Source organism: Hoplias malabaricus, chromosome 17, assembly GCF_029633855.1.
Source record: "Hoplias malabaricus isolate fHopMal1 chromosome 17, fHopMal1.hap1, whole genome shotgun sequence".
NCBI lineage: Eukaryota > Metazoa > Chordata > Actinopteri > Characiformes > Erythrinidae > Hoplias > Hoplias malabaricus.
Genome location: NC_089816.1, coordinates 32,890,313 through 32,911,060, shown reverse-complemented (window position 1 = coordinate 32,911,060; position 20,748 = coordinate 32,890,313). Strand labels below are relative to the sequence as shown.

The 20,748-nt window shown below is 43.7% G+C and overlaps 1 protein-coding gene across 1 annotated transcript in view; it reads left to right on the top strand.

Moving 5' to 3' along the window:
- The first annotated feature begins 1,333 nt into the window (after nucleotides 1-1,333).
- Nucleotides 1,334-20,748, top strand: part of fa2h (fatty acid 2-hydroxylase) — a 43,955-nt gene continuing 24,540 nt past the window's right edge. Inside the window, exon 1 of the mRNA XM_066649712.1 lies at nucleotides 1,334-1,766. Coding sequence (XP_066505809.1) covers nucleotides 1,482-1,766 — 285 coding nt within the window. The 5' untranslated portion in view covers nucleotides 1,334-1,481. The remainder of the gene's footprint in view (nucleotides 1,767-20,748) is intronic.

Sequence of the window (20,748 nt, the reverse complement as noted above, 5' to 3'; positions counted from 1 at the left end):
AGAAGAAGCAGCAAAAGCAGAAGAAGCAGCAGAAGTAGAAGAAGAAGAAGCAGCAGAAGAAGAAGAAGCAGCAGAAGCAGAAGAAGAAGCAGCAGAAGCAGAAGAAGCAGCAGCAGAAGAAGAAGCAGCAGAAGAAGAAGCAGCAGAAGCAGAAGAAGAAGCAGCAGAAGCAGAAGAAGAAGCAGCAGAAGCAGAAGAAGCAGCAGAAGCAGAATAATAAGAAGAAGAATAGGAAATCTTTTTTTATCGGGGTCATGTTTCATACATAAGAAAGTTCAATGTATTTAAAAAAAAAACAACAACAAAAAAAACAGAAACCCACAAAAATAGAGAAAAATATATTTAAAGAATGAAAAACAAAAACAGTGAAAGACAGATAAACAACATAAAAAGGGCTACTAGTGTATTAAATAAAAAAAATATGAAAAAGGTAAGTTTTTAAAATGTCCAATGTTTAAAACTGCCTTATGCAAGAAACTTAATGTGTTCCAGAGTTTCAAAGCATTGAAAAGAAGGATAGATGTCTCTCACCTGTTTTTATGATTTAAAGAATATATTAGGAGGAGGCCTGAATCATTATGTTTTGGAACACGAGCAAACACACTTTCAGTCCTAAGCCTATTCAAACTTTAAAATCTAGGAAACCATATTTAATGTGTATTGCAGTGATCAAATCTGTTTGTGACACCCTGCATCACTCTGGATGTACCTCTCCACGTACCTGTGGACAATTTCACACAGCCTATCCATATATGTGTTTGTACTGTAGGAAGAAACTGGAGCACCCTGAGGAAACCCTCAAACACAGGAAGAACACCCCACAGACTTTGACCCAAGATGGTGACTGAACCCAACACACAGCCAGTGTGTCGCTCAATAATCTTTATGTAGGCTACTGTATGTGAATATACAACATCAGTGGGACATGATAGTAGCAAATGTATTAAATAAATGATGGTTGTTTTGTCAATGTGTAAAACTTTCATCTGAACTCCTCAGTCATGTCTCTCTGGGGCTCACCCAGAAATGTAAACAGTAAGTTAGCATTAGCCTGGAAAGCAGGGAAATTAGCATACTAAAACTAGGAAAAAGTATAAATATAAATATATTGATACATATATAGAGGCTTTGAAAGGACCACTGACGCTATTGTGGGACGTCATGTCACAAAATTTAAGATGCCATTTTATTACAGTGCCTTAAACCTGAAACAAACACAAAATCACTAGGCCTGAGCTAGCTTCCTCCTGTCCCAGAGTAACAGGTGCCTTAGCCACGCCCCGCAGCGTGGAGCCTCGTCGAATATTCATGAGATGCAAATAAGCGGTCGCTACGCGGCGAGTGATAGGGAAGAGGAAAGTCAGAAGGCAGCAGCAGGAACTTTAAGTTGGGTCTTCAGTCAAAACCCTCTGCTGCCGCGGCCGCTGTCGTCGTCGTTTTAAGGTGGACCCCTTCTTATTTAACTTTAAAACGAAGTACAAATGTCGCAGTCGGGGTCCCCTCTCTTCTTCACGGAGAAAGAGGTGGCGACACACTGCAGTAAGGAGTCATGCTGGGTGCTGAAGGGGACGCGGGTGTACGATGTGAGCAGCTTCCTCCGGAGACACCCAGGCGGAGAGGCACTCATCCTACGCCGCGCTGGGAGAGACATCAGCCCGGAGCTGGAGGGTCCCCCGCACCGCCACTCTGAAAACGCCCGCCGGTGGATGGAGCAATATTACATCGGGGAATTAGTGGAGAGGGACAGTCCGGAGTACTACACAGAGGTCAGTTCTGGACTTACAACTGAAGTTGGCTTATTAAATGTCAACTTTTATTATTATTAACTGTATTATTATTTATTTATTAATAGGCGTGTACAACGTTTTGGCACCGCTAGAGTTATTACTGTAAACTATATCCACTACAGATTGATGCACAATCCTCATTATTCTGTTTATACTCAGTTTTACATATTCCTTCTAAACTGTGCGCCACAATTTTGCAGAAAATCAAGTGTGTTCCCTAAAGGATGTGTCCGCTTGTTTTCACATGGCATTTGACCTTGAGATGTCCAAACTTTTGCAAACAACTCCAGCTCAGGAAGAGAGCGGTCTGTTGCTCCACACAAGGAAGCAGTAAAAAACGAGCTCCTATCACCAAAACCTCTAATAAACTCCTAGAAATGAAATGAAAAGTGTGCTTATGGGTCTCTGCTGTGGGCGGTAAAACCACAGACGCGGTCGTAGGTGGAGGGGGATGGAGCTGAGGGAGTTCACTACGGGAACAGGTGAGATGGGGTGGGGGTTGGTTGGTTGGTTGGTCTCGGGTGGGTAGGTCCTTTGGGATAAATTGAGTGAAGCTCTGCGTTTTTAAATGTTCTATCATCATCATAACGTTTGCATATTGCCGAAGCTCTTGGGTTGAAAGCTTTGTGTCAGTGTAAAAAAAATAACGAGCCGAGTGTGATGCTGAATGGAGAGGAAGGTGCTAATTGCACACTTAGTGATGTGATGTGTGGGGTGTGTGTGTGTGTGTGTGTGTGTGTGTGAGAGAGAGAGATTGTTAGACCGGTTTGGCTTGTCTGTCCCCACTGAGATGTTTAGACATAACCCTCAATATAATGGTTCTTCTGAAGCTTTCCATTGTGTTTCACAGGTTTTTTTTCAGCACGTCTCTCTATTAGTTTGTTGTGCTTGTTCCTACGTGATATCATTACTGCAGTGTTGTGGTGTGGTCAGTTGACATGCATTCTCGTGATTATGAGATGTTGAATGTGTTTTGACTCCTCCTTAAGGTACTTCTACGTAGAGAATAGTGTCTGTTATAGTCTTCTTTGGATGCTACAGTGTTTTTATATTAATTGGTCATCTCTGGAATGTCCAGAATGTGGGCTTATCACATTTAACCCTGACAGAGGCAAACAAGGGAGTGTATAGGCTGAGTTTGTGTGTGTGTGTGTGTGTGTGTGTGTGTGTAAATGTAAGTGCTACGCCATCACATATGCAAAGCAGGCTCAAATCTGCTATTTTTTTTTGGTCAATCTGAGTTTGTCCATTGTTCGGCCTGAAGAAGCACCACCCTTGTTTGGCTCTAGCTCGTACAATATGCTTTTGTGGACCCTATAACCCTCGTGGCACGAGGCCTAATGGCGTGCGTACTGCTGAGCCTCAATTAAAGCGATAGTTCAGCAGAAAATCTTATTTACTCAAATCCCACACTCCTTCCCCTTTAGCCAAGGCATAATGTGTGGTGTGTGTGTGGCAGAAGATGCCTCTGTAGCTTGGCGCTGGAGCTTTAAACCTAATATAAAAGAAGTCTACAACACCCAGAACTCAGATGGCAGTGCGGTGTAATGTTAGAGGATGAGTCCAAACTAAACTAAACACGTTGATTAAGGTCAGTGATGACAGGACTTGGATGGTCAGAGTGAGGTTAGTACATTGGTGGGAATGTAAACATGAAAACCCACTGAATCAGGAACAATTAATTATCAAAAAAATATTGAAATATAATAAGGTGGTGCAAACGGGTGACTGTCTGTGAGGAGTGTGGTGTGTTCTCCCTGTGTCTGTGTGGGTTTCCTCCGGGTGACTGTCTGTGAGGAGTGTGGTGTGTTCTCTCTGTGTCTGCGTGGGTTTCCTCCGGGTGACTGTCTGTGAGGAGTGTGGTGTGTTCTCCCTGTGTCTGCGTGGGTTTCCTCCGGGTGACTGTCTGTGAGGAGTGTGGTGTGTTCTCCCTGTGTCTGTGTGGGTTTCCTCCGGGTGACTGTCTGTGAGGAGTGTGGTGTGTTCTCTCTGTGTCTGCGTGGGTTTCCTCCGGGTGACTGTCTGTGAGGAGTGTGGTGTGTTCTCCCTGTGTCTGCGTGGGTTTCCTCCGGGTGACTGTCTGTGAGGAGTGTGGTGTGTTCTCCCTGTGTCTGCATTGGTTTCCTCCCATAGTCTGAACAAACACGTTTTGGCAACATAAAAAGTGTCTGTGAAGGACTGGTGCCCCCTCCAGGGTGTGTCCCCACCCTGCACCCAGTGATTCTGTGTAGACCCACTGCGACCCTGAACTGGATAAGCGCTTACAGGCAATGATTGAATAATTATTAATTGTTGTAGCTGTTATTAGTTTTTTAGGAGGGAATGCTGATGGTTTTTGGTCCTAAAGTCATGCTTCATTCATTCATTCATTCATTCCTAACTGTAACTGCTTCATTCTGATCAGAGGTGATGTGGGTCTGGAGCCTACCACAAATCATTGGGCACAAAGCAGGGACACATCCAGGACAGGGCACCAGTCCATCACAATCCCTCACACACTCACTCACTCACACCTGTGGACAATTTACACAACAAGATAAACTACCAACATATTCTCTCTGACTGTGACCTGAGGCAGGGTTTGAACCCACATTCTCAAGATCCTAGAGCTGTGTAGCACCACAGTGCAGCGCGATTAGCTTTTACTATTTCAGTGAAACAAACGTTAGATGCACACAGTACAAACACGAACACAGAATGTAATTAAATGAGTAAATGAAAGGATGATTAGAACTCCACAGAGAGTAGTTACAGGCTGTATTTACAAACTCCACGTCTGATGTGAAGTGAAAGTCGTGACAATTTAATTTTGTGCTGAACTGTCACTTCACATTGCCCGAGGACACAGGGACTGTCTTTATCTGTTGCATCATAAACTCTGCGTGTGTGGAGATAAGCTCTGTGGCCTTGACTCCATGGCTGTTCTCCTCATAGTCGTAGATCTGTGGTTATGATTAACTCGTGCGTTCACTTATAGTGCAGCCGCTGAATGTTATTAAAACGGATCTTGCTGGAGTTTCACGAGTTCTGCACTTTACAACTGTGCCTTTGGTCACGCTGAGTGCCACGAATACAATCAGTGTCACGCAGATTAAAGTGAGGTGTTGCTTTGTACGATTCCGACTCCTCGACCCAACAGCGCTACTCTGGTTTGCTGGGTTTTAACGCTCGTACGTGTCGGGACACACCTTTCACTGTGCGTTCTCTACAGGATAGTGTTTGCAATAGAACGAGCCTAAGACCATGGCGTGCCCAGTGCACGCATTACTGCCTGCCTCCACATATCACATAGTGCATTTTCTGCAGTGCTGAGCCTGGGGTAGCAACGACAGCGGCTGCATTCTCACTATTAGAGCTCAGGGCTGGGCAATTTAATCGAAATCGACATTCAGAACTTAATTCGATTATTTTTATCCCGTTATGTCCGCACTGTGTGTTCATGTACTGTCCCTTTAAAACCACGCTACCAAGCTGTAGTCACATGACTCTGCCCCCTATCTGCCACATGGAAGCAACCCAAGCGCTGAGGCCGACCGAGCGACTCCAGCAGCTCGTACCAAAGTAAATCAGCGTGTGGTTTGGACGTGCTGGGTTTGACTATAATTAAGACGACACTGAACAAAAAGAAGTCAAATGTAAACGCTCCACCATCATTCAAAGCCAAACATGGGCTGCATGTGTGCCACATTTGGGCCATTCATTGCTATCTGCGTCTACGTTCTTTTACCCGTTCAGAAAAACACACAAAATAAGAGCCATTTTAAACGTTTATGCTTTGTTTTTGTTTGTTGGTGTTCGACAGTAGAGCTCTAGTTTTGCTCGTCTTTAAAATCTGATGGGGCCAGTGGCAGTAATTGCTCTGATGCTTGGGCTAATGGTTACGGAGGTGTGCCTTTCAGCATCCAGCGCTAGTGTTGGAGTCGGTCCTGGTGTAGCGTCACCATTTCTGCAAAACAACGTGGACGTGCGATTATTGGTGAAATTCTAGTTCCATTATTTTGCTGATTGATTGATTGATTGATTGATTATCTCAATGTTTGTTAGAGTTATTATATCATACAAAATTATAAACTACATTAAAAATTCAACATTATTTTGACACCTTAGGAAACCCTTCCCAACAAACAGACCTTATATGGGCCTTTTATTGGGCCTTTTTTTGGGCCAAATTCGGTTGGTTTGTCGTGGACTTTATTTGGCCCAAAAATAGACTTTGAAATTGGGCCTGTGATTGGTCCAAGCCCAAACCACATGGTTTTCTTTCAAATTTAGATGCAGAGGGTCTTAAATTGGTAGATGTCTTGGTAGAACCTTTTGCTTTTCAACCAAATCTCAATGTTATTTAGACGTCCAGCCAGCCTTGGTAAACTCGTTGAGACTTCTCTGAGTGTGTTACACAACAAACGGATGGTTGTATTCTCTACAAGCCTAAATGTTTGTGTTTGCATTACAGTTGAAAGCTGTATGACGGATGTGTGACACTGAAACGCAGCGCTGCACAAATTTCACAACGTTACAGATGCATGTTTGTCATGGTAGTTTAGATTTCTGATGTTTGTACAAGTTGAAATGTACAGAATCCATCAGTCTGTAAAAATAACTTCATGAAACGACATGATGATAACGGGACAACACGGAATGAGCTTGTAGTTCTTTTCTTATCCGTGCAGTTGATTGGTGAACAGAAAGAAGGCTGTGGCAGCGCAGCAGGCCCAGGTTTGGCTGAATGATCTGCTGTGTCATGGTCTCCTGTTCACTGTTCACAGAAAGATGAAGCCGTTTGGTTCAACAACAAAACGTTTCCTGAGCTTAATCAGACCGTTAATAGTTAGGCTTTTGGTTTTTAAAAGTCTGTCAGACACGTAGCTCTTATAGAAAATAGTGATTCAAACCTCATTTAAAAGTAAGTTGATGCACATTGTGAACGGTGTCTGAGATTGAATGATACACTGTGGTGTGGAGTTAGTGAATCATGAGGTTGTTGTGGGTGCAGTATCTACACAGTGAAGTGGATTAGTGGACCGTGGTGGTCTGTATATTTAAGGTGGAATGTGGTTGCTGTTTGTTTTGTGGGTGGAGCTTTATGTGGCTTAAGTTCCTGTAGATAATAGTGAGCTAGGTCTTAGGCTCTGATAGAATCACTACTGACACATTCTAGTATTAAACTCACTGAAGTACTGTGGGGTATACTGACAGTACCTTACAATACTGAAGAGTAAAATACTGAGAGTACTTTACCATACGGTATATTGACATTACTGTGTATTAACAGTACTTTACAAAACTTTATATGCAGAATATTGAGTACTGTATAATACAGAGTGTATTGTACTATTGGGTACGCTACAGAAAATGTGAATGGCATTAAAAAGTGTAATGTGTTCACCGTGTGAGTGAACGTATAAATGTAGTAGAAAGTGGAAACTTACCACATTTATTCATATATTCATTCAAGAAGAACTTTTATTTTGTACTTGTATCAAAATCGCAGAATTGACTGTCTGTGAGGAGTGTGGTGTGTTCTCTCTGTGTCTGTGTGGGTTTCCTCCGGGTGACTGTCTGTGAGGAGTGTGGTGTGTTCTCCCTGTGTCTGCGTGGGATTCCTCCGGGTGACTGTCTGTGAGGAGTGTGGTGTGTTCTCTCTGTGTCTGCGTGGGTTTCCTCCGGGTGCTCCGGTTTCCTCCCACAGTCCAAAAACACACGTTGGTAGGTGGATTGGCAACTCAAAAGTGTCCGTAGGTGTGAGTGAATGTGTGAGTGTGTGTCTTGCCCTGTGAAGGACTGGCGCCCCCTCCAGGGTGTGTTTCCAAATTGCGCCCAATGATTCCAGGTAGGCTCTGGACCCACCGTGACCCTGAACTGGATAAGGGTTACAGATAATGAATGAATGAATATACAGTCAAAAATAATGCCATTTACATTGTGTGAACATTTTGTGAGGACAGAATTATTTTATAAAATGTTTACAGTATGAACTGTTTCTCATGTGATCAGACGAATAAATGATGTAGTCAAACACACACACAGATGAAGATCAGTGCTCTGGTTTGTGTGGAATCATCCTTTAATTGGATACATTCACAAAGAAATTAGAAAGATTATGAAATGGACTAAAAATTACAAGTAAAAAGTAGATCATTAATGTCATCCATTAAGGGTCCGTGTGGCTGCGGTGTTTCATTCCCTTTAAGCAGGAGCACACCTGATCAACTGAGACGGATGGAAGGATGGAAGGATGGCGCAGGCACACGAGCTTCTTAACAGACTTTTCTGTTCCACCTTTTAATAGTGCAGCAGTTATGTTCCCACGCTAGTCTACCTTAAATAGTGAAGCCATTAAAGGATGTGAAGATGGATACAACACATACAGGTACATAGATAAAGTGCCAGACCGACCTGTTCTATCTCTTTTAAAGGGATCTCTGTGTTATCTCTCTGTTTCTGACACACAGTGTTTGTTTGGCACCAAATCTCCACGCTGGCCCGGGCTGTATCTGTGGTTGTTGCTGTAATCCTGGCTCTGTCTGATTCTGCACGTTAGCGATGGCGGCTGTGTTTTTACGAGTTTGGAGGAAGCGTCTGTGGAATGACAATAGCGCTGTAATGCAGTTTACACATCATACTATATTGCGTCTTTGAACCCGTGGAGCTGTTAATATGGGTAACTCTGTAACTGCAGCCGTCACGAGGCGTTAGCGTAGCCTAGCGCCTCTGATGATGCGGAAAGGTCAAAGGTCGAGTGCTTGCCTCACATGTAGCTCTCAGTTACACCTTTGTTTGCTCTTCTCTGGTTTGTCTGAGGCTGTATACCTGGATAATGCTTTGGTAACACACACACACACACACTCCAGTCTCTGGAGACAGTGACAAAGCCGGGGAAGGGTCATATTGACGTATTAATGTGTTACCCTCCCATTTGGCTTTCATCCTACGCAAAACACACACAGGTTTGAGTAAATAAGGTCCACTTTGTAACCGATCCTGGCAGCCATTCTGAAACCTCTGTTGTTGTTGTTGTTCTTCTTCTTCTTAAGATTTGTTGTGTATAATTTTAATGCAGCTCCATCCAGGGTGTGTTTCCGCCCTGCACCCAGTGATAGACACTGGACCCAACGCAACCCTCAACTTGATTAGCACTTATGCTAATTCATTCAATAAATGAATGAAAGAATACATTTTAATTAAAAATTCACACGTTCTCCAGTTCTTTTGTCATTTAGTGGTGGTTCTTGTGTAATATTAAAGATGATAGCTGTCATTTAATTCAAGAAAAATAACCTAAACACTAAGCAGTTTGAATGTGGTGAGTGAGAGGTATTTATTGGTCGCTGCATTCATTATGAGCTCCATCAGGAAGAAGTGCTGCAAAAGCATGTGGTGGATTTGTTCTGTTCTTGGGGGTAATACTGTATCCACAAACTGGTTTTGACGATTTAGAGATTCCAGTGTGAGTGATCATGAGCATAGTGTGTTAATACGCCGGTAGGTGGATTGGCCATGCCACAGTGTCTGAGTGTGGGGTTGCCATTTGCCTTGTACCTAGTGATTCCAGGTAGGCTCTGGTTCTGTCTGAATTCTGTCTGGATTTCATGGTGCTCACAAAATGCAGAAGTTACAAAACATATTCATGTCCCAGCGGTCAGTGACCCTTCAAAACACTGATGAGCTCATGGCTTTGACCCCAGAGAATAGTTACCCCAGCATGACCCTTAATCTGAAACGCTGTTTTGACTATTAACAGGAAAGACACCAAAAACGAGGCCTGACTGTCCCTGTAGAACTTTGTAGACAATAAGGTCATCAGTAGGGACTTTACTGGGCTCTGTCAAGAGGAGAAACGAGCTAATCTCACTCCTCTTGAGTTGTAGTTGAGATCTTAGTAAACTTCTATTATAATCTGAGTCATGAAAGCCTCCTGTTGCCATTTTTAATCTAATGCTGATTCTCCTAGGGTCATCAATGTCTGGAGCCAAAGACCAAGATTCATTGGAGCAATAAAAGTTCTGCGCATGCACATTTTTTGAAATGTTTAAAAAGCAGTATGTATGTTGATGTAAGAGAGGAATGTAAAAGGAATTCCCCCATGATAAGAATTTAAAAGATTAGCAAGACCCCTCCCTTGCAACCCGGTCTCACACTCACTCGTGATATAGTCACATATATAGGAGACTGCAATTCGTGATATAGTCGCATATTTACGACATTTTATGCGACAATATCATGATCATAAGTGTATGGGTAATTACCATAAAAACACTCATATCAGTGCCCCGTGTTATGCGACAGTAACACGACAACTCTTCCTCATTAAGGCGTCATTAGCATCCATTAATACCACTGTCTTGTTTTTATTTACGGAAAATATAACGTTACTAATTTGTCATTTACTAAAATATCGAAGCAAATAACGGCTAGAGAAATGTCCTTTTCAGTGTTAACCTTTTGAAAATTAGTCAAAATAGCGTTAAGTGAAAGAAATGTTGTAGTTAGCGTTAAAGCTAAAGTAGGACACCAATAATAAGCATTGCTTAGGAGAAATATTATAATAAAACACTTTATGCCTTTGTTGGAATAAGAACCTATGATCTGTAATTTGCATTATGCCTTTTTCTATGTTGTGAGTGATGACGCCTGTAATGAGGAAGAGTTTTCGTGTTACTGTCGCATAGTGTTGCTATGGTATTTAACCATACACTTATGATTGTGATATTGTCGCTTAAAATGTTAGCTAGAAGCTAATATTAGTTCTGTCAATGTTTGTAGGTAACATCATGTCAGTTCAATATCAGATACCAGATTAAAACGGGCATCTGATACAGTTTGAAGCATTTGATGTTTCAGTGGGGTAAGAACCACATTAATTGATAACCTAGCTTACATAGTAGATTAGCTTAGCTACATTAGCCTCATAGCTTCATTGTCAATTTAAGGGACTCTCTTTTAGCATGCCCCCAGCTGATTGGCTACATTTGTGAGGAAAACTGTGCTAATTTGATCTTCCATGGAACATTAATTTTAAGTGATATCCATGTTGAGGCTCCAGCTAGGTCAGTATCAGCACTGGGCAGTGTGCTGTCCTGCAGCGGCCTGCTAATAGCCCTCAGAGAAGAATGCACAAGGGCATGAGCTGGCAGCTCCCTGTCTCAGGAATTCCTCCTTTGCATGGATATGAATCTCATTCCTCCTTCAATAGCTTTTTGTTTTTCCAACCCACCCTCCACCCCCCTATCCCTGGAAGAGCATGCCAACCTTCCCCCGAGGGACATTGGACGCTCGCACACTCCGGTCGACCAGCCGTATCTTACATGCCTTTATCTTCAAGGCAGAATCCCAAGTCCGATCAAAAAAAGTTCTGTGTAGTCTTTATCTCCCTGATGCGGGACTTTATCAGTTGACCAGGAAGTGCCCTGATGTAGAAGCTATGGCAATGACAGATATTTCCGTATCAGGATTATATTGTAGATATATAAAATAGCGATAAAACTAGGAGCATAGCCTTAATATCAGCATTGAGTTAATCGTATGGCGTGGTTTTAACTGCTCTATTAAAATGGCCAGTGTAATTGAAAAAGGAATATTCCTCAACTTGAAATAAGATAGTACCGTGTGTTACTACCACAGCCACACAGCTGTAGGGTCTCGAGGTCCTGATGAATGAGTAAATGAATGAGATCAAAGACGGTTTATTGTGGAGGTTTGTTTTAAAGTCAAGGGCAGCCATGTTGATACGAAAAAGACGTCACTCAGACAGTACGTTTAACTCTATTTTGACCCAGACTGCATGCATTAATCCCCTTTCAAACACTGCCATGGTAGAAGTATGAATGGTATGGACTTGTCAGAGGCTCATTTGCGATCTGTGATGAAATGACTGATATTAATTTCGCAGAAACACTTAAGAAACCATCGTGCTACCTCTGTGTTTACAGTCTCGCATTGATATGGAGACAAGGCCTTACTTACTCTGTGTCTGGTCCCTAAAGGCCCCTGCTGTAGCCCTGGCAGAGATGGCCCAGAGAGAGATGGATAGAGAAGGAGAAGGAGGGAGAGGTTGAGTTAGCTGAGATGGTGATCTGAGGGGACGTCCAGAGTGTAGCCCAAGCTCTGATTAATTACTGCGCACCACAAACACAGCCGCTGTGCTCACCATGGCTCTCTCCAGGGGGCCCTCAGAGTCGCTCGTCCGCTAATTGCATAAGGCTGATGCCTGGAGGGTACCTCCAGAGGTACAGACATGTGCAGAGGTTTGGACCTGGTCAAATGGCACGTCATGTTTGATTAATTTTCGAGCGAATATGGCATTATCCACTTCAGGGTCGCGGTGGGTCCGGAGCCTACCCGGAATCACTGGGCGCAAGGCAGGAACACAATCTGGAGGGGGCTTTTCTACAGATTTTACAAACATATTTTGGAGTTTCAGAATATTAACAAGCCTCTCGTACATAAAGATTTTTAAAGGCTATTTCTGGTGGTTATAAAATCGCCTTTAGCTGAGAGCAATGGCTTATTTGGGTGCCACGTATCCTCCATAAATGATGACATGCAGTAAGAAGTTGCAGGATGGTCTGAGTTATTTCGAACCTCACTTTAAAGGAACGCTAGGTAAGATTTGGTTTTCCTGCTCCGGAGCTCCCCCTACAGCTGCAGAGTGTAATTCAAAACTGTCCCGAAATCAAGAAGGAAGAAGAGGGAATAGGTGGGGGGGTGTACCTACCCTCCTCCAAAAGTTACAACGTACAGTTTCTGCACTGCTCAGCCTGGAGTAGCTACATCACAGGCTTTGTTCTCCTCGTTACAGGCCAGTGGCGCATCACAACGATTTTGAAGCTGTGATATTAAGATAAAAATAGTACCTAGTGTTCCTTTAATCAACACGTAGTCATTTGACCATAGACAGCCCAGCCTCGGCCTACAATGTGTAGTGGTGGAAAAAGTGTTTTGGTTTTTACTGCTAGCTTTCACTCCTATCTTTTGTCCATCTGTGTCTTTACAGAACACACTGACAAAGCATTGTAGTTGGTCTGAGGCTCATTTGCACATCCCAGGCATCTTCAGTATCGTTACTGCAAAGCTTTATATCGGAATAGAAATTAACACACATTGCATTGTGCAGCCCCTAGCCCTGGTGCTCCAAAAACAAGAGCCGGAGAAGAGTGTGTCAGTGTTAATGTGTGTGTTCAGTCTCTGCAGATCCTCTACACGTTGCCTGTACGCTGACCTGCTAATGCTGCGAGTTGCAGCGTCAAGTAAAGGCCTTTCTCACTGTGGCTTTCCTCAGGAAGTAGGAAGCTGCACAACAACTTCACAGTTTCATCAACATCTTGCGTGCAGAAAGGGGGCGAAAATGTACGTATTTTATACAGAGAGCTTCATTGGACCTTGTTTCTGACACTGCACAAACGTTGTGTGTCAGTTTGGAGTCTTTACCTACAAGAGGGTGGTTAGTATGACAGAGTTGTGTGTTGGTTTCCAGCAAACTCACTCTGATATAAAACAGACTATGAGCAGAGTTGCCAGATTGTGTTATAGTATCCCACCAAGATGCATTCGTAGCTATACATTCGTAATACTAAATAATACAGCAGTTAAGGAGGTCTGAAACCTTTCCACCTTAAGATGCTCCTACCAAGCAAGCAGGGGCTGGAGGGGAACCCTCAGCTTTGGGCTGTGGAACTGTGGAACTGTGTTCTCTGGAGCGATGGGGCTCTATGAGTTACCCAACATCGGTACCTGGTCTCAGTAACGTTCTCGCTGCTGGATACTATCAAATCCTAGCAAAAATGTTCAGTAAAGCTGTTACTGCAACCAAGGGGGATAAACCTTCTTTATACTCTCTTGATTTTAGGAGAAATGATGGATGCGATGGTGTACACAAACTTTTAGCCGTGTAGTACATATCAGCTAAGGTTTTGACGACTGAGAGCAGAAGCAAAGCAGTTTATTAATCGGGTTCCAGTGGGTCTTGTATTCGTCGTGTTGTTTTGGGTGAACTGTTTTAAGAGCTCTGTGTTCCTGGTTGGTGTCAAGTGGTAAAAACCCTCTAACGTCAAGGTGGTGTTATCTTTGTTTTTTCACAGACGTCCAGAGCTGAATTCGTTTTTTTATATCTTTTTATATCTTTTGTTCTATTTCCTTAAAAAATCTTTAGTCATGTCATCTCTAATCGTACAGACGTGTGAGATCTCTTCCCATTACATAATGCCAGGGCGCAGCATAACACATGCTTCCTCCTAGAAAAGTGGAGCCCTCCCCCACTTCTTTCACAAACATAGTAGATTAGCTTAGCTACATTAGCCTCATAGCTTCATTGTCAAGTTAAGGGACCCTCTTTTAGCATGCCCCCAGCTGATTTACGACATTTTATGCGACAATATCATGATCATAAGTGTATGGGTAATTACCATAAACCACTCATATCAGTGCCCTGTGTTATAGGACAGTAACACGACAACTCTTCCTCATTAAGGTGTCAATACCACCGTCTTATTTTTATTTACGGAAAATATAACCTTACTAATTCATTATTTACTAAAACATCGAAGCAAATAACGGCTAGAGAGATGTCCTTTTCAGTATTAACCTTTTGAAAATTAGTCAAAATAATGTTAAATGAAAGAAATGTTCTCGTTAGCGTTAAAGCTAAAGTAGGACACCAATAATAAGCATTGCTTAGGAGAAATATTATAATAAAATACTTTATGCCTTTGTTGGAATAAGAACCTATGATCTGTAATTTGCATTATGCCTTTTTCTATGTTGTGAGTGATGACGCCTGTAATGAGGAGGAGTTTTCGTGTTACTGTCGCATAGTGTTGCTATGGTATTTAACCATACACTTATGATTGTGATATTGTCGCTTAAAATGTTAGCTAGAAGCTTGTATTCATATTTCTGTCAATGTTTGTAGGTAACATCATGTCAGTTCAACATCAGATACCAGATTAAAAGGGGAATCTGATACAGTTTGAAGCATTTGATGTTTCAGTGGGGTAAGAACGACATTAATTGATTACTTAGCTTCCATAGTAGATTAGCTTAGCTACATTAGCCTCATAGCTTCATTCAAGGGACCCTCTTTTAGCATGCCCCCAGCTGATTGGCTACATTTGTGAGGAAAACTGTGCTAATTTGATCTTCCATGGAACATTCATTTTAAGTGATATCCATGTTGAGGCTACAGCTAGGTCAGTATCAGCACTGGGCTGTGTGCTGTCCTGCAGCGGCCTGCTAATAGCCCTCAGAGAAGAATGCATGAGCTGCTTCAGAAAATATGACATCACTGGACAGCTCAGTATGCTCAGAGGAGGAACTATGTACATATAAAACACAGAGTGATGTGAGCGATGGGGGAGGGAGAGCTATCGCCTGTGGATATTTCACCTCTGTTTATTATACGAAATGAACCAATAGACTATGACTTGACTTAAGAAGCTGCTGGATCAACTCTTAACGAATATTAACTTTCACATTCACTTTTTCCTTCTCATGACTTTGTACATCTTTTGAAGGCACATGGTTTTGATACGAAAGCAGCATTTTAATCGTGTGTGTGTGTGTGTGTGTGTGTGTGTGTGTGTGTGTGTGAGAGACTGGATGATTATTTCAAGGCCTTATTTACTGTGAAGCTTTAAGGTTAATTTTTGTATAATTGTTTCCTTTCGCTGTTTATACACTACATTTTCTGCACTTTGGTTGTTACTTCTTTATATTTGAATATTTGAAACCTTTATAGTAAAATAAAGCTTTTGAATAAATAAAAAAATTACATTTATTAATATGCATTTAATTTGATATGATTAATATTACTATAACATTTATTTTGTAGCATTAGTGTGTTTTTAAAATCAATTAAAGTATTTTTCAGTGTTTTGTGAATATCGTCAAGAATATCGTTATCGCCAAAACGCCCTGAAATATCGTGATAGTATTTTAGGGGCATATCGCCCACCCCTAATTTTGATACACATTTTTCAAAATTTCAATATACATTATTCACAGCATCTGTCAGTGACTAACAGGGCGCTGTCACACTTGTGTTTGAAGTTTGTTTAAACATATTAATGTTGACAAAGCCAAGAGGTTGTTGTTTGTTGATGCTGTCACGTTGCTTACAGTTCTTTGCAGTTTTTCTGTGTCTAGAGTAATGTATATAACTGCGTGTATTTATACATACAGCTCACACTACAGAGCACAACAAATAAAAAACTGTAAATGTAGAGTAGATCTGAAATAAAGAAGAGCTGGTTAATGCGAGTAAGGTCTAACTGAAGATGTATAACTCTCTGTTCAGTGCTGGAATTCAAATCCTCGCTGCTTTGGTTGAAGTGATGATGTAGTGATGAAACTGCAGATAAGTGGAAGGACAGGTCTAAGTCGAAGGAGCTTTGTTAGCTTTGTATTTTATTGTTTGAATCTGTCCTCTATCTGTAACAGGAAAGTGATTGAAACCTTTTAAAATATAATTATGAAAATATAATACATTTTCATTATCATTTTCATCTTCATCTATGAGGAGTGTGGTGTGTTCTCTCTGTGTCTGCGTGGGTTTCCTCCGGGTGACTGTCTGTGAGGAGTGTGGTGTGTTCTCCCTGTGTCTGTGTGGGTTTCCTCCGGGTGACTGTCTGTGAGGAGTGTGGTGTGTTCTCCCTGTGTCTGCGTGGGTTTCCTCCGGGTGACTGTCTGTGAGGAGTGTGGTGTGTTCTCCCTGTGTCTGCGTGGGTTTCCTCCAGGTGACTGTCTGTGAGGAGTGTGGTGTGTTCTCCCTGTGTCTGTGTGGGTTTCCTCCAGGTGACTGTCTGTGAGGAGTGTGGTGTGTTCTCCCTGTGTCTGCGTGGGTTTCCTCCAGGTGACTGTCTGTGAGGAGTGTGGTGTGTTCTCCCTGTGTCTGCGTGGGTTTCCTCCGGGTGACTGTCTGTGAGGAGTGTGGTGTGTTCTCCCTGTGTCTGCGTGGGTTTCCTCCAGGTGAATGTCTGTGAGGAGTGTGGTGTGTTCTCCCTGTGTCTGCGTGGGTTTCTTCCGGGTGACTGTCTGTGAGGAGTGTGGTGTGTTCTCCCTGTGTCTGTGTCAGGTAGGCTCTGGACCCACCGCGAACCTGAACTGGATAAAAGTTTACAGATAATGAATGAATGAATGAATAAAGGAATTTTCACCCTGGATAATTCATCAACGATGGTGAAAGGTTGGAGATCTGAATATGGACCCGCCTACATTTTCCATAGGTTTTAAGAGGTTAACTCTGAAAAGCCTTTAATGACCTCACTTAACAGCAAGAGGACTTTTACCTTCTCATAAAAACGTGAAACACGTCACGGCAAACTTCAGACCAAAGCCCAAAGTGTTTCTTCTGTCCTCTGTGTGTGAGCATGTCTGTATTAATTGTGTTTACTTCTTTGTTTATTTGTGTTCTTTGTTAAACTGAGTTTTAAAGTCACATTTACATATCTGTTGTTATAGAAACCACAGTACATGACACAGCAGAAAAGAGCAGCCGTAAACACTCCTGTCCATGTTTATAGGTAACAATATATCATCGCTGTCCAAAGAAACACCTATCTTCATTTTTGGGGCTTGTTAATTTTATTATGTTACAGGAACACTGCAGCTGTCCTTCGCACCTTGTACAAATTTCACAGCGAATGGACAGGTAGTGTCACAGTCACACAGCTCCAGGGACTTGGAGGTTGTAGGTTCCTATCCTGCTCCGGGTGACTGTCTGTGAGGAGTGTGGTGTGTTCTCCCTGTGTCTGCGTGGGTTTCCTCCAGGTGACTGTCTGTGAGGAGTGTGGTGTGTTCTCCCTGTGTCTGCGTGGGTTTCCTCCAGGTGACTGTCTGTGAGGAGTGTGGTGTGTTCTCCCTGTGTCTGCGTGGGTTTCCTCCGTGTGACTGTCTGTGAGGAGTGTGGTGTGTTCTCCCTGTGTCTGCGTGGGTTTCCTCCAGGTGACTGTCTGTGAGGAGTGTGGTGTGTTCTCTCTGTGTCTGCGTGGGTTTCCTCCAGGTGACTGTCTGTGAGGAGTGTGGTGTGTTCTCCCTGTGTCTGCGTGGGTTTCCTCCAGGTGACTGTCTGTGAGGAGTGTGGTGTGTTCTCCCTGTGTCTGTGTGGGTTTCCTCCAGGTGCTCCGGTTTCCTCCCATGGTCCAAAAACACACGTTAGTAGGTGGATTGGAGACTTAAAAGTGTCTGTAGGTGTGAATGTGTGTGTGTGTGTGTGTGTCACCCTGTAAAGGTCTTGCGCCCCCTCCAGGGTGTATCCCAGCCTTGAGCCCAGTAAATCCAGGTAGGCTCCGGACCCACCGCGACCCTGAACTGGATAAGGGTTACAGGTTTCTTCTGAAAGTTAAGAAGGTTATCTGCTTTACTCTAAAGATTTAAACTTCAGATCCCCATCCTGTCTTTGCTGACCATCTAAAGACATGGTGTTTTTTCTGCTGTGTTCGGTGGATGCTGGTTGAGGGGCTGATGCTGCCTGGGATCTGTCAGTGTATGGCTTTCTCTCATTGCCCCACCTGTTGTTGTTTGCAGCTCTGTCCATGGAGCTCTTATCTCTATCTTTTGAACTGTTGTGTGTGCAGAACTGCGGATGAGAAGCAGGACCTTTGTACTCAGAGCGGCGTAAACGCAGGAGAGAAGCATGTGCTCGGGTTAGTGTGTACTGTGTTAAAAACAGTGCAAACATGTCTTTACAGATTAAAACATTTAAGTAGTTTTTCAGTCAGTTCTAAGGTGCTAGACCATGAACTGTGTGTGGTGTCAATGTTTCACAGCGACTTTATTGACCTGCTTTTATTACTGGACCACACCTACCTATCAACCGCCGCACATTTACAGTCTCTCCCAGAGAGAGAGAGAGAAAATAAAACGTGCTGTAATGGATTTAGAAGTTTCTGGTTGTGCAGGTTGGGTTAGCTTCCTGGCTGCTTTCAAAACTCCAACATCCCTGTTTGTGGAGTGAATATCGCAACACTGCCACACCCCTTTAGATCAGCTGACCTCAGATCTGCTCTTCTAGTTTTAAAGCACAGTTTCAAAGCAGCCAGTCACTGATCAGAGACTTCCTTTACATGGCTGTGTTTCAGGAGGTAAAAGATTCTAATGAGCCCTCACTGCGCTCTCAACTCTTCCCACTACTTTGTGGTGTAGCGCGTGACAACTCAGATGTATAACACCGTACCTCATCATCTGCTACTTCCTGACCTGTACTCATTTAAATATTTAAAAACAGGTGTAGCTTCCTCCTTATTACAGATGGCTTTAGGGATTTTCTTTGGTAATTTTATTAGAAAGTAATAGGATTAATTAAGCTTCAAAAACCAAACAAATTGGTGTACAATTACATTTTAATGCCCTTTTTGTGTACCGTGTAATTCTAATTTAATATTAAAACATATTTACTCTTGTCGTTTTATGGTAACTGTTGTGTTATATTAAAAATAACAGCTGTCATTTTATATAGAATTTATTGGGCACTGCATTCGTTATGAACTCCATCAGACACAGGGAGAACACACCATACTCCTCACAGACAGTCACCCGGAGGAAACCCACGCAGACACAGGGAGAACACGCCACACTCCTCACAGACAGTCACCCGGAGGAAACCCACGCAGACACAGGGAGAACACGCCACACTCCTCACAGACAGTCACCCGGAGGAAACCCACGCAGACACAGGGAGAACACACCACACTCCTCACAGACAGTCACCCCGAGGAAACCCACGCAGACACAGGGAGAACACGCCACACTCCTCACAGACAGTCACCCGGAGGAAACCCACGCAGACGCAGGGAGAATACACCACACTCCTCACAGACAGTCACCCGGAGGAAACCCACGCAGACACAGGGAGAATACACCACACTCCTCACAGACAGTCACCCGGAGGAAACCCACGCAGACGCAGGGAGAATACACCACACTCCTCACAGACAGTCACCCGGAGGAAACCCACGCAGACGCAGGGAGAATACACCACACTCCTCACAGACAATCACCCGGAGGAAACCCACGCAGACACAGGGAGAACACACCACACTCCTCACAGACAGTCACCCCGAGGAAACCCACGCAGACACAGGGAGAACACGCCACACTCCTCACAGACAGTCACCCGGAGGAAACCCACGCAGATGCAGGGAGAATACACCACACTCCTCACAGACAGTCACCCGGAGGAAACCCACGCAGACGCAGAGAGAACACACCACACTCCTCACAGACAGTCACCCGGAGGAAACCCACGCAGACACAGGGAGAACACGCCACACTCCTCACAGACAGTCACCCGGAGGAAACCCACGCAGACACAGGGAGAACACGCCACACTCCTCACAGACAGTCACCCGGAGGAAACCCACGCAGACACAGGGAGAACACGCCACACTCCTCACAGACAGTCACCCTGAGGAAACCCACGCAGACTCAGGGAGAACACACCACACTCCTCACAGACAGTCACACGGAGGAAACCCACGCAGACTCAGGGAGAACACGCCACACTCCTCACAGACAGTCACCCGGAGGAAACCCACGCAGACTCAGGGAGAACACGCCACACTCCTCACAGACAGTCACACGGAGGAAACCCACGCAGACTCAGGGAGAACACGCCACACTCCTCACAGACAGTCACCCGGAGGAAACCCACGCAGACTCAGGGAGAACACACCACACTCCTCACAGACAGTCACCCGGAGGAAACCCACGCAGACACAGGGAGAACACGCCACACTCCTCACAGACAGTCACCTGGAGCTGGACTCAAACCCACAACTTCCAGGTCCTTGGAGCTGTGTGGCTGCGACACCTACTTGCTGCGCCACCGTGCCGCCTACTCAGTAATAATTAATAATAATAATACATTTGTATTTAGAGCAAGTCCAGGGAGAAGAGAAGCAGCTGACAGCTGCATACTCCCTCCTCCATCTCACAGGAAATGCAAGTCTTGTTATTTATTAATCCAGGT